The 15,264-nt window shown below is 41.4% G+C and overlaps 1 protein-coding gene across 5 annotated transcripts in view; it reads left to right on the top strand.

Moving 5' to 3' along the window:
* Nucleotides 1–15,264, top strand: part of ADCK1 (aarF domain containing kinase 1) — a 137,882-nt gene that overhangs the window by 51,590 nt on the left and 71,028 nt on the right. For 4 of the 5 annotated variants that reach the window (XM_053697355.1, XM_053697356.1, XM_053697354.1 and 1 more), the window contains exon 8: nucleotides 12,297–12,413. The exons of the other annotated variant lie outside the window; for it this stretch is intronic. In XM_053697355.1, the coding sequence (XP_053553330.1) occupies nucleotides 12,297–12,413 (117 nt within the window). The remainder of the gene's footprint in view (nucleotides 1–12,296; nucleotides 12,414–15,264) is intronic. 5 annotated transcript variants of the gene reach the window in all.

The raw sequence follows: 15,264 nt of genomic DNA, 5'->3' as shown, positions 1-15,264 counted from the left end.
TATTAACTAAATAATACCTATTTTAAACTAAATACAAACTCACCTGTAAAATAATACCTAAGCTAGCTACAATATAACTAATACAGTAGTTATATTGTAGCTAGCTTATGTTTTATTTTTATTTCACAGGTAAGTTTGTATTTATTTTAACTAGGTAGACTAGTAAGTAAATAGTTATTAACTATTTACTAACTACCTAGTTAAAATAAATACAAAGTTACCTGTGAAATAAAACCTAACCTGCCTTACACTAAAACCTAACATTACAAAAAAAAAACAAATTATCAAAAATAAAAATTAATTACACCTAATCTAATAGCCCTATCAAAATAAAAAATCCCCCCAAAATAAAAAAAAAACAAGCCTACAATAAACTACCAATGGCCCTCAAAAAGGGCCTTTTGTGGGGCATTGCCCCAAAGATAACAGCTCTTTTACCTGTAAAAAAAAATACAAACACCCCCCAACAGTAAAACCCACCACCCCCACAACCAACCCCCCCAAATAAAATAGCTATCTAAAAAAAACTAAGCTCCACATTGCCCTGAAAATGGCATTTGTATGGGCATTGCCCTTAAAAGGGCATTTAGCTCTTTTACATGCCCAGACCCTAAACTAAAAAATAAATAAAACCCACCCAAAAAAACCCCGACGATCCACTTACAGTTCTTGAAGTCCCGCTTGAAGGATCCATCCAGCCGGCAAAGTCATCATCCATGCGGCAAGAAGTCTTCATTCAGACGGCCTCTTCTATCTTCATCCATCCGGCGTGGAGTGGGTCCATCTTGAAGACATCTGGCGCGGAGCATCCTATTCATATGGATCCGCCGTACACTGGAACTTCAATGCAAGTGACGTCATCCAAGATGGCGTCCCTTGCATTCCTATTGGCTGAAAGATTTTAATCAGCCAATAGGATTAGAGCTGGTAAAATCCTATTGGCTGTTCCAATCAGCCAATAGGATTGAGCTCTCATCCTATTGGCTGTTCCAATCAGCCAATAGAATGAGAGCTCAATCCTATTGGCTGATTGGAACAGCCAAAAGGATAAGAGCTCAATCCTATTGGCTGATTGGAACAGCCAATAGGATTTTAGCAGCTCTAATCCTATTGGCTGATTGAAATCATTCAGCCAATAGGAATGCAAGGGACGTCATCTTGGATGACGTCACTTGCATTGAAGTTCCAGTGTACGGCGGAGACCTTTTAAGGGCCATTGGGTTTTTATTTTTATTTTGATAGGGCTATTAGATATTATTTATTTGTTTCTTACTTTTTGTAATTTTTAGAGTAGTGTTAGGATTTTTTTAATGTGTAGTTTAGTTTAATTTAATTGGTAGTTAGTTTAATTGTAGTTTAATAATTATCTTAGTTTAATTGTTAGTTTAAAATTAATTTATTTAATTTGACAGGTAAGTTTTAATTTAATTTCAGATAGGGAAATTGTAATTTTAATATAAAGTTAGGAGGTCGTTAGGTTTAGGGGTTAATAGTTTATTTTAGTATATTTCGTTGTGGGGGGTTGTTTAGGGATTAATAGGTTTATTATAGCGGCGGTGTGGGCGGACGGCAGATTAGGGGTTAATAATATTTAAATAGTGTTTGAGATGCGGGAGGGCGGCGGTTTAGGGGTTAATAGGTTTATTATAGTGGCGACGATGTCTGGGTGCGGCGGAATAGGGGTTAATACATTTTAATAGTGGCGGCGATGTCAGGAGCGGCAGATTAGGGGTTAATACATTTATTATAGTGTTTGTGAAGCGAGAGAGCCTTGGTTTAGGGGTTAATAGGTAGTTTATGGGTGTTAGTGTACTTTTTAACACTTTAGTTATAAGTTTTATGGTACAGCTTTGTAACGTAAAACTCATAACTACTGACTTTCAGATGGCAGTACGGATCTTGTCGGTACAGGGTGTACCGCTCGCTTTTTGGCTTCCCAGGCAAACTCGTAATGCCGACGCTATGGGAGTCCCATTGAAAAAGGACTTTTTTTTAAAAAGTGCGCTACTGACGTTACGTGACAGGCTAAAAGTTGTGCAGTACACCTATACCAACAAGCCTTGTAATAGCAGCGTTAGGGAAAATGGGCCATAACGCTGCTTTTTCAATCATAACGCAAAACTCGTAATCTGCAAGAATGCAGCAGAGCCGTTACTACCATTCACTGTTTCCTGCTTGGGAGTTGGAAGGTTAGGAGCTTTCAATTGAGAGGCTTAAACACATAGCTATCTAGGGTCAATAATAGTAGAAAGACATGCTCTAAACAATTAGATTATGTATTTTTTTATAAGAATGTCTCTAATAATGAGACGGAGTGACCAAAAATGGTTGCAATAATGTGCAACTATAACAAACCTACCACACAGAGGGCTTCACGGATTTGTGCCTTTGTTTAGTAACAGTCATTTAGATGCTATAGTATGATTTGTCAAAATATATAACATGTCAACTTGCTGTATAACTGATGGTCTGCGTACCATAATTCAGTGAATATGTATTACTTGATGGTTTGTTGGTCATTGTGTCCCATTCAATAAAAATAATAACAAAATAAATAAATAATGTCTCTAATAAAAAATAAATGTAGCCACCCATCAGCAAGTGCTACCCTGACCAAAAATGGGTCGGCTCCTAAGCTTACATTCCTGCTTATTCAAATAAAGATATCAAGAGAACGAAGACAAATTGATAATAGGAGCAAATTAGAAAGTTGCTTAAAATTGCAGGCTCTATCTGAATCGTGAAAGAATACATTTGGGTTTCATACCCCTTTAAAGGGACAGTCTAGACCCAATACTTTTTCTTTATTACTTATTGTTACATACCAGACAAGCATCTTGCAGCGGGTTCCACATCTATAAGCTTCTAAGAAGTACATGAAACTTTTAAATAATCATTTGTTAGCAGCTGAAAATGGCCACCAGGCTCTGCCCACAGCTTTCTTCTTGTCCAGTTAGCTTATTTTTGAATGACAGTTTAGCTGTGCACGTTTAATATTTTTCCGTTACTATTTCAAATTGCACATGCACTAATCAGCATGTGCGAGTAGGGAAACTTATTTAAAGGGACAGTCTACACCAGAATTGTTATTGTTTTAAAAGATAGATAATCCCTTTATTACCCATTCCCCAGTTTTGCATAACCAACAATTATTAATTATTATTATAATAATATACTTTTAACCTCTGTGATTATCTTGTATGTAAGCCTCTGCAAACTGCCCCTTTATTTCAGTTCTTTTAACAGACTTGCAGTCTAGCCAATCAGTGCCTGCTCCCAGATAACTTCACGTGCACAAGCACAGTGTTATCTATATGAAATATGTGAACTAACACCCTCTAGTGGTGAAAAACTGTTAAAATGCATTCTGAAAAGAGGTGGCCTTCAAGGTCTAAGAAATTAGCATATGAACCTCCTAGGTTAAGCTTTCAACTAAGAATACCAAGAGAACAAAGCAAAATTGGTGATAAAAGTAAATTGGAAAATTGTTTAAAATTACATGCTCTATCTGAATCATGAAAGTTTATTTTGGCCTAGACTGTCCCTTTTAAGAATCAATTGTGATTGGAGAAACTTAACTTACTGGGCGGAGATTGGCGGCCATTTTTGGCTCCTTACAAACAATGAACATATAACTGTTTCATGTACTTCTTACAAGCTTATAGATGTGGGACCAGTTACATGATGCTTCTCTGGTATATAACAATAAGTAATCAAAATTATGTATTAGGACTAGACTGTCCCTTTTAGTCAAACAAAACAAGAGGAAATAAAGAACAATGGGTGTTTACACAAGAATAAAGCACAAGTAGAAGCCTATCAACAGTGATGGTGTAGTAAAAAAGCATACAACTCTAAAAGAAAAAAAAAAGAAAAAAACTGTACACCCACCAGTTGATTTTCCTTGTAATGGACAGTCCAGGTTCAATCCTGTACAACAGGGTTCCTCCCTCCCTGAGTACAGGTATGCATGCAGGGAAACGGGTCTAAAGTCACACGCCAAAAGCACTCTCAATCCTAGAGGCGAAAGCACTGAGCTGTTCAAATGGCAACGTAACAGATACCCCTTTAAAGATTCGTTCGGTAAATACCTTATTAAGTATTGCTCCAGCGGCTTCTCTTGTGTCACACCGGATTGCATTGTTGTCTACCAAGCTGAAGATAAAAGGGCTGTCATTGACCCCTGGTCCCGCGAACTGTCTCTTGATGATCCACTGAATCAGCAGCTCACAGCCAAAAACCAGTGCTCACTCCGGCCTGGATACATAGTAAAGCACAAAAGAAAACAAAGAAGCACCTGGAAATGGCCGTTCCACAGTTATTTAATTGAAAAAAATGAACAGGGTAACAAAAGTAACAAAAAATACACAGGGAAACGTCCCTATTAAAACTATACACCCAATACAGAGATGGCAGTGCAGAAAAAATGAGCTAAATGACAAAAACAGCGGCTAACGCGTTTCGGCGTGAGCCTTACTCATAGCCTCATAAAACACATATAATCAGAAAGATTTAAAAAACTTAGCTCGGAAACTGATTGGAATTTGGGATACACACCCTCTACACAATTAGCCAATCAGTGTCAAACACACGCACACCCACCTCCCCCTAACATTCCTATTTGCTAACTAACAATGCATTGATGCACTTAATTCAAAGACACATGTAAACTGGATTAGAGAAAAAGTAGTATTAATAATAATCGTATGTGTGATTCCCCTAGTTCTCTCCATCACTGAGTGCTCCAATGTCACAATTGGATCGATTCACATTTAACCAGTGCCCCACTAATGTCGGGGAACAGAGGATCAGATATACAAAGTTTGCCGACAGGGTATTGCCACATCGTCACAGAGATCATATGTTCCAGTGCTGGACGGGGCCCGCTGCCGGTACTCAAGAACAGGAAAGCTCCAATTGGTGAGCCGTCAAGAACTCCCCGCCTCTCACTTACCCGGAGTCCGCCCCTGTGATGCACGTCATCACTACAGGTAAACAAACAACCCCGGTGGGCAGCGGTAGACAATCTAAAGCAAACCAATTTAACAGAAAATCAAAATGTCACACTAGTAGGCCTGTGGAAAAGAAAACCTCCTATGTAAATGTGTATATAAATAAATAAAGAGATAGCAGCAATACAATCCCAAATCGGGACAACAATTAATCACAAACTAGCCGCACTCTGTATACACAATTTACCTTAGCTGTATACAGTCTCGAGCCTCATGCTCAATCCGAGCTCCAAGCAAACATCATTTACAACCTGACAGAGTAAATTTACAAAAGATAAACACATAAACGGAACAAAATTGCCCATGTACAATGGACAAGAGCACTTGTATTTCGGGATCAAACCCAACAGGAACAATGCTAAGAAGCCAAAATAGAACAACAAAATGAGAAAAGTAAAATAAAATAAAATGATTCAAAATAAATAATTGGCCTCAATTTCCAAGAAACAAACATAGATAGCAAAAATGCACCAACTGTATGTTCGAAGTACACATACTCCTCCAACACAGGGACATACAAAGAAAGAAATAAGTTAACAGGGGATCATCCCCTTCATGTCTTGTGTACAAAGACATGAAGGGGATGATCCCCTGTTAACTTATTTCAATTTTGTTCCGTTTATGTGTTTATCTTTTGTAAATTTACTCTGTCAGGTTGTAAATGATGTTTGCTTGGAGCTCGGATTGAGCATGAGGCTCGAGACTGTATACAGCTAAGGTAAATTGTGTCTACAGAGTGCGGCTAGTTTGTGATTAATTGTTGTCCCGATTTGGGATTGTATTGCTGCTATCTCTTTATTTATTTATATACACATTTACATAGCAGGTTTTCTTTTCCACAGGCCTACTAGTGTGACATTTTGATTTTCTGTTAAATTGGTCTGCTTTAGATTGTCTACCGCTGCCCACCGGGGTTGTTTGTTTACCTGTAGTGATGACGTGCATCACAGGGGCGGACTCCGGGTAAGTGAGAGGCGGGGAGTTCTTGACGGCTCACCAATTGGAGCTTTCCTGTTCTAGAGTACCGGCAGCGGGCCCCGTCCAGCACTGGAACATATGATTTCTGTGACAATGTGGCAATACGCTGTTGGCAAACTTTGTATATCTGATCCTCTGTTCCCCCGACATTAGTGGGGCACTAGTTAAATGTGAATCGATCCAATTGTGACATGGGAGCACTCAGTGATGGAGAGAACTAGGGGAATCACACATACGATTATTATTAATACTACTTTTTCTCTAATCCAGTTTACATGTGTTTTTGAATTAAGTGCATCAATGCATTGTTAGTTAGCAAATAGGAAGGTTAGGGGGAGGTGGGTGTGCGTGTGTTTGACACTGATTGGCTAATTGTGTAGAGGGTGTGTATCCCAAATTCCAATCAGTTTCCGAGCTAAGTTTTTTAAATCTTTCTGATTATATATGTTTTATGAGGCTATGAGTAAGGCTCACGCCGAAACGCGTTAGCCGCTGTTTTTGTCATTTAGCTCATTTTTGCTGCACTGCCATCTCTGTATTGGGTGTATAGTTTTAATAGGGACGTTTCCCTGTGTATTTTTTGTTACTTTTGTTACCCTGTTCATTTTTTTCAATTAAATAACTGTGGAACGGCCATTTCCAGGTGCTTCTTTGTTTTCTTTTGTCCCTTTTAGTCCCTATATAATATTTCAATATACATAGTAAAAAAATAATTGACATTTTTAAATGCATTTCATTTGTATTGTCTAGATCTTACCACTGATATACAATATAATGACTTTAATTCACTTTTAAAGCGAGGGCAAACTTGATATGTTTGAAGCAGTTTCCCGATGGTCTGTAGATGCATTGAATATTGGGGCCAATGTGACCACACCCACAAAATAGCGTCAACTCTCCCTCAATCTCCTGAGTCTCTAAAACCTAATATGCTGTTGCTTACACTTCTATGTGTGGCACAAAGAATAAGACACTCTTTGCATGTACAGTAGTTTTTCTGTCTAGCTTCCCCAGCAGCAAACTTAGGAATGAATTGATCCGGCCATGTGACCTTTGATTGGCTTTATCATTACGGATGTCTTAAAGTGATTGTCAATCCTAGCGTTTGTGAAACGCTAGAATTGACCATTGGAACAAGTAAAGGGGACTTTCAGTCATGAAGTATAAAATTCTTCATGCTGAAAGCTCCTTTATTTGTTTCAAGCGTTCGCCGCACTGAGCTGCTCAGGCAGCCCACGGCAGAACGCTGTTTTGCTGAGAGGTGACGGCTTGGCACCTGCTGGAATGCACAGCTATTTGCTAAGAGGTGGAAACGTCACCGTGAGCTGCTTGAGTAGTTCAGTGCGGAGAAGGCATGAAACAAATAAAGAAACTTTCAGTATGAAGTATTTTAAACTTCATAACTGAAAGTCCCCTTTATTTGTTCAAATGGTCAATCTTGAGAGCCTGTGCCTGTTCCACAGCATGGATCCTGGAGGGTAAGACCGTTTATATATACACTTTTGCTATACAGGGTCACAGTGTGGCTCCTTTATGCCTTAATAGGATCATGGGTTAATATCTCCTTCAGGGAGATTATTTGAACAGCTAGGGGTTATTTATAACTGCTTTAATGTGAGAGTTTTTGGGCTTATAGACTTTTTTGGCTTGGAACAACCAGGTTTCACTTTAGTTTTTGAGAGTTGCGCAGCTCATAATAGTTTAGCACCCATTTCATAGCAGGGGAAGTCCTGTCCTAAGCACCACGTGACCGGGTGCGTTCTCTTTAATTTTCCTACAATCCTGATGCAATCACTCCTAAGGAGAGCGTTTTCACTGTTGTCTGGGTCTAGGAGGTGGTGAGTGCCCCAGCCATTGGGAATATTAAGGAGCCTTTTTTTTTCCAATAAAAACGTCTTTTGTTTGCCCTTCTGTGGATATATACTTAGCTATGCAGGACACTGATACTACTTTAGAAGGCTCCACTCCTTCTTTACTGATTAATAATTCCTGTTTATATTGTGAGGAGGCAGTGGTTTGCCCGCCTGCTCAATTCTGTTCTATTTGCCTAAGCACTGTTCTAAAGTCTAAGAAGAGAGACAAGCCTGTTAATATTCATAGCGTTATATATTCAGGAGAGAATTAAAGCTCTGATAATTGCTAACTCCTTCATCTGTGACGCAAATATGCAGATTATTCGCTAAATGCAAAGGCTTCTGGCTTTGTGGTCCTAGCCCGCCGGGCTCTCTGATTGAACTCTTGGTCTGCGGATATGACTTCTAAATCCAGGCTCCTTTCTCTTCCCTTCAAGGGGAATATTTTATTCGGTCCAGGGCTGGACTCCATTATTTCTACGGTTAGCGGAGGGAAAGGTGCCTTCCTATCGCAGGATAAGAAGACTAGACCTAAGGAATGGCAATTGTCTAATTTTCGTTCCTTTCGTACTGACAAATCTTAATGACAGCAATCCTCCTCATCCAAGTCCGAGCAGCCCAAGAGTACTTGGAAGCAGACTCAGTCCAAACAGACTAAGACGCCCGCTGTGAACAAATCGTTATGAAGGGGCGGCCCCCGATCCTGGATCGGGTCAAGTAGGGGGCAGACCGTCTGTCTCTTTTTTCAGATGCTTGTTTCTAAGATATACAGGATCCTTGGGTCCTGGAGGTTGTATCTCAGGGATGCCGGATAGGATTCAAATCTCATCCACCCAGGGGCAGAGTCCTACTCTCCAGACTGTCTGCAAGATCAGAAAAGAGGACTGCCTTTTTAGGTTGCTTACGGGATCTCTCCTTTCTAGGAGTAATTGTCCCAGTCCCTACAGCAGAAAGAGGTTTGGGGTTTTATTCAAACCTTTTTGTGGTTCCAAAAAAGGAGGGAACTTTTCGTCCAATTCTGGATGGTGCTTAAACAAGTTTCTGAGTGTTCACTCTTTCAAGATGGAGACAATATGGTTAATTCATCCTCTAGTTCAGGAAGGACAGTTTATGACCACCATAGACCTGAAAGATGCATACCTTCACGTTCCGATACACAGGGATCATTTTCAGTTCCTGAGATTTCGTTTTCTGGACCAGCACTTCCATTTCACAGCTTAATAATTCCTGTTTATATTGTGCTGTGGCCCGCCTGTTCAATTTTGTTCCATTTGCCTAAACACTGTTCTAAAGTCTAAGAACTAAAGTCTAAGAGACAAGCCTGCTAATACAACACCTAGCTACTGCTCCAAGGATATTTACAAAGGTTCTGGGGGCTCTTCTAGCCGTTGCCAGAACACAAGGTATTGCAGTAGCGCCTTACCTGGACGACATCTTGGTACAGGCACCGTCTTTTCGTTTAGCGGGAGAACACTCGGAATCCCTTCTCAGTCTTCTTCGATCACATGATTGGAAGATAAACTTGGAAAAGAGTGCTCTTACTCCAAATACCAGGGTGAATTTCCTAGGGACAATAATAGACTCCATATCCATGAGAATATTTCTAACAGATCAGAGACGTTGCAAGCTAACTTCCACTTGTCTTGCCCTCCAGGCCTCCTTGAGACCCTCAGTGGCTCACTGTATGGAGGTGATTGGATTCATGAATCCTGTATGGACATCATTCCCTTTGCCAGATTCTATCTCACACTTACAACTATGCATGACGTGACAATGGAACAGCGACCATTCAGATCTGTCTCAACAAATTGTGTTGGACAACCTGTCGAGAGACTCGCTGTGGACTCGAGAGGAGTCCTCCCTTCCGATCAATATATTGGAACTCCGGGCAATCTTTAATGCTCTAAAGGCTTGGCCCCTTCTGGGTTCATCCCAGTTTATCAGATTACAATCAGACAATATAACTTTGTTTGCCTACATCAACCATCAGGGGTGAACGAAAAGTTCCTTGGCGATAAGAGAAGTATCTCAGATACAAGAGTGGGCGGAGACTCACAGCTGTACGCTGTCAGCAATCCACATTCCGGGTGTGGACAACTGGGAAGCGGACTTCCTCAGCAGGCAATCCTTTCACCCAGGGGAATGGTCTCCACACCCGAGGTGTTTCCAGAGATATGCAGAGAGTGGGGGACACCGGAGAGAGATCTCATGACATCCCACCTCAATACCAATCTACCCAGGTACGGGTCGAGGTCAAAGGATCCTCAAGCGGAACTGCCCTATCAGTACCATGGAGGTTCAGACTCATATATCTTTTTACTCCATTACCGCTTCTCCCTTGTGTAGTGGCTCGCATCAAGCGGGAGCAAACATCAGTGATTCTGATTGTTCCATCGTGGCCCGTGAAGGAAGTGGTTTGCAAGTCTGGTGGGGATCTCCTCATCTCCTTAGTAGAGGTTACCTTGTCGCAGAGATCTGCTGACACAGGGTCCCTTTGTACATCAAAATCTAGATTCTCTGAGGCTGACTGCGTGGAGATTGAACACTTAGTCTTAGCCAAGAGAGAGTTTTCTGAGAGGGTTATTGACACTCTGATTCAAGCTTGTAAGCCAGTTACTCGTCGTATCTATCATAAAGTGTGGAGGACTTACTTGTACTGGTGTGAAGTGCGTGGCTTTTCCTGGCATAAAGTTACGTACTAAATTAGGGTTCCTCCCTAAGGTGGTGTCAAATCGTAATTTTTAATCAAAAGATTGTTGTTCCTTCTTTGTGTCTTAATCCTTCTTCAGTGAAGGAACGTTTGCTTCATAATCTAGATGTGGTTCAGGACTTGAAGCTTTATCTTCAGGCTACTAAGGAGTTCAGACAATCTTCCTCTTTTTTTCTCATCTATACAGGGTAAGGGACAGAAGGCTACTACAACTTCCCTATCTTTCTGGTTGAGGAGTATCATCCACTTAGCTTACGAGACAGCGGGTCAACAGCCTCCTGAGAGGATAACGGCTCATTCCACTAGAGCAGTGGCTTCCTCCTGTTATTTTAAGAACAAAGCTTCTATGGATCAGATTTGTAAGGCAGCTACCTGGTCCTCCTTACACACTTTTTCTACATTTTACAAGTTTGATGTGTTTGCTTCGGCTGAAGTAGCTTTCGGGAGAAAAGTTTTGCAGGCTGTGGTGCCCTCAGAATAGGGTCCGCTTCTCTTTTGTTCCCTCCCGTTATTCCTTCAGTGTCCTCTGGAGCTTGGGTATAGTTCTCCCAACAGTAAGGAATAAAGTCATGGACTCTCCCTGCCTTATGGAAGGAAAACATAATTTATGCTTACCAGATAAATTCCTTTCCTTCCTGGCAGGAAGAGTCCATGACCCAGCATGTAATTTATTGTGTTGGAAGGCTCCCTTTTTATATTATTTCTTCTGGCACTTTTATACCCTTATGTTTCTCCTACTTTTCCTTGTTCCCTCGGCAGAATGACTGGGGGGACAGGGGAAGTGGGAGGGATATTTAAGCCTTTGGCTGGGGTGTCTTTGTCTCCTCCTGGTGGCCAGGTGATGTATTTCCCAAAAGTAAGGAATTAAGTTGTTAGCTCTCCCTGCCAGGAAGGAAAGGAATTTATCTGGTAAGCATAAATTATGTTTTTGTTGAAAAGCAGGGGCCTGAGCTCAGGGGCGTTCATGTGTCTGGAGTGCTATATGACAGCAGCTTTACAAGAATGTTATACATTTGCAAGAGAACAAGATGAAAGTATTATTTCCTGCATGTAATTCCCCAGACACCTATGTATCTCTTCAACAAAGAATAACATAGGAACAAAGCAAATTCCTAATAGAGGAAATTGGAAACTTTTTAAAATGTGTATTCTCTGCCTGAATCACAAAAGAAAATTTTTGGGTTTCATATCCTTTAAAGCTATTGACTGCTTTAGCCAGCGCATGAGCTCGCTACATTTATTTTAACTGCACAATTAATCAGCGAGCCCCTCTAGTCATGCATGTCGCCATGTTGAAACCTAGCTTTCACTGCATTCCACTGACGAGTTGCACATTGGTAGCAACTTTCAGATACAGTGTAACTAGGGTTGCCACCTCAGCCATGTTTTCCTGGACACTTATGAGTTACACAAGCAGCAGGGTGTGCAGGGAGGAACATGTATTGTGTTTCTGGACAGCACTATACATATTCCTCCCTGCACACCCTGCAGCATGTGTAACTTATAAGTGTTCTGTATTTTAAGGGACAGGTGGCAACCCTAAGTGTAACCTAGGTTTCAAAATAGTGGCACCCATTATTAGAGGAAGGTGCATGAAATACATTTATTGTTAAATGTCTGTTTAATTAGTGCAAGGGTTGACATATGAACTTAATGTCACAAAACATTGACCCGAGATGAGATGGAACTATGATTACTTATGCAGTGTCAGCTGTAATAATGTCTTGCTATTGCTTCATTCAGATTCCCAAAATCCACTGGGACCTGAGTACCCCACGTGTGCTTGTGATGGAATACTTGGAAGGGGGGCAGGTCAATGACAAAGAATACATGGAGCGGAACAGAATTGATGTGGATCAGGTGAGGGTGGATGATCTACATCTAAAAAAGAGATCTGTGAAGGTCTTGAAAGTTTATGAAATACAATATCCTGATGTTGTTGGCCCATTAAAAGATATCATAATCTACTAAATGGAACATTCCCTGTGGGACCAATACGACAATAGCACTTTTTCTATTGAGATAGTGTGTGTGGGAGAGTGTATGTGTGTATGAGAGACAGAGTGTATGTGTGTGTGAGAGAGAGTGTGTGTGAGAGAGAGTGTGTGTGTATGTATGTGACAGAGTGAGTGTGTGAGACAGAGACAGAGTGTGTGTGTAAGAGAGACAGTGTGTGTGTGAGATTTGTGTGTGTTTGTGTGAGAGAAAGAGAGTGTGTGAGTCTGTGTATATGTAAGAGAGACAGAGTGTGTGTATGAGACAGAGAGAGAGTGTGTGTAAGAGAGACAGAGTGTGTATGTGAGAGTGTGTATGTGTGTGTGAGAGTGTGTGTTTGTGTGTGTGTGAGAGAAAGAGAGAGAGTGTGTGTGTGTGTGTAAAAAAAACCCAGAGTATGTGTGTATGTGTGTGTGAGAGAGAGACGGAGTCTGTGTGTGTAAAAGAGACAGAGGGGCCTATTTATTATGGTGCGAGCGGACTTGATCCGATATAGTGGATCATGTCCGCTGCACATCTATAAATGCTGACAGCATACTCGCTCGGCATTTATCATTGCACCAACAGTTCTTGTGAACTGCTGGTGCAATACCGCCCCCTGCAGATTGGCCGCTAGCAGTCGGTGTCAATCAACCCAATCGTATTTGATCGGGTTGATTTCTGTCCGCGGCCTCAGAGCAGGCGGACAGGTTATGGAGTAGCGGTCTTTAGACCGCTGCTTCATAACTTCTGTTTCCAGCGAGCCAAACACGGACCATGATAAATACTGTATGCCCCAGAGTGTGTGCATGTGAGAGAGAGGGAGTCTGTGTGTGTAAGAGAGACAGAGAGTGTGTGTATGTGTGTGAGAGTGTGTATGTGAGACGGAGAGAGAGGGAGGCTGTGTGTATGTGTATCTCCCTGACTGTGTCTGTATGTGTGTTTATTCTTGCCTTAAAGGGGCAGTTTACTCAAAAATGTTCTCCCCTTTATTTTCTTCCCAAGGATCCACTTTACCTGCTGGAGTGTATTAAATTGTTTACAAGTATTTCCATTAGCCTTATATTAGCATTTGAAATACTTTATTTAGCCTGTGGTATCTCCACCCATCCTGAAAGTTTTTGGCCTCAAGGACAAGCTGTGTTAACACAGCCAGTAGAAGAAATTACACTCCCAGTGGGGTATAGAAGAGATAAGGTAATAAAATGTTAATTTTCCATTGTTCTCACAAAGTATTGGTCTTTGGTTTATGGACAGATATAAAATAAAGAAGCAGGTATATGTACACAATGTGATAAAGTAATGAGATCTGATTATACCTGCAAGCTCAACCCATTTTATTAGGTTGTGGCTTCAAAACACAAAATCAGCTAAATCATAGACACAAATAAACATTAAAAAGCAAGTTTCATACATTTTATTTTCTGCAACTGGTAAAAAAAGTAATTGGAAACACATTAAGGGAAAAACAATTGTATAGTATACTGTCCCTTTAACTTGCTGCCATCTGAATAGACTTCTCATTTTAGGTAAGATTATATTTTTATATCATGTATAAGTTTCTAAGTATATAGTGTTTTATTTGTAGCATAGTATAATAGAAGAATAAAATGGCGTATTACAATTTTATGTATGGCATTGTGAAAATCTGGAGTTGAAAAAGTGGGTTAGTAAGAATTTTCAAGTTATTAGTAGCACTTGGTCATATTTTTCAACCCCCCTGCATAATGACTGCTCCCATAATGACTGCTCCTTCCTCTGTCCAGGCCCACCCACTGATCAACTGTCCCTGCCTATAGAACAACCAGTCCCTCCCATATATAGCCCCGTCCCTCCTGCCATGGCCCTGCCCCCCCATAATTATTTTCTGGAGACATCTCTGCAATCCAGTTTGTGAAGTATATTGTCTGGTCTTGCATAGACTCAGTAAGCCCACCCCGCTCATTTACAGGCCACCCAACCTGACACCAGGGATAGCATAGACTCTGTAAGCCGTCTCCGCTCATTCAACGGCCACCCAACCTGATACCAGGGATTTCATAGACTCTGTAAGCCCACCCCGCTCCTTCACACCTCTGCAATCCAGTTTGTGAAGTATATTGTCTGGTCTTGCATAGACTCAGTAAGCCCACCCCGCTCATTTACAGGCCACCCAACCTGAAACCAGGGATTTCATAGACTCAGTAAGCCCACCCCGCTCATTTACAGGCCACCCAACCTGAAACCAGGGATTTCATAGACTCTGTAAGCCCACTCTCTCATTTACAGGCCACCCAACCTGAAACCAGGGATTACATAGACTCAGTAAACCCACCCCGCTCATTTACAGGCCACCCAACCTGAAACCAGGGATTACATAGACTCAGTAAGCCCACCCCGCTCATTTACAGGCCATCCAACCTGACACCAGGGATAGCATAGACTCTGTAAGCCCACCCCACTCATTTACAGGCCACCCAACCTGAAACCAGGGATTTCATAGACTCTGTAAGCCCACCCCGCTCATTTACAGGCCACCCAACCTGACACCAGGGATAGCATAGACTCTGTAAGCCCACCCTCTCATTTACAGGCCACCCAACCTGAAACCAGGGATTACATAGACTCAGTAAGCCCACCCCGCTCATTTACAGGCCACCCAACCTGACACCAGGGATAACATAGACTCTGTAAGCCGTCTCCGCTCATTCAAAGGCCACTTAACCTGACACCAGGGATTTCATAGACTCTGTAAGCC

Source organism: Bombina bombina, chromosome 1 (genome assembly GCF_027579735.1).
Source record: "Bombina bombina isolate aBomBom1 chromosome 1, aBomBom1.pri, whole genome shotgun sequence".
Taxonomy (NCBI): Eukaryota; Metazoa; Chordata; class Amphibia; order Anura; family Bombinatoridae; genus Bombina; species Bombina bombina.
This window is presented reverse-complemented; position numbering and strand designations above follow the sequence as displayed.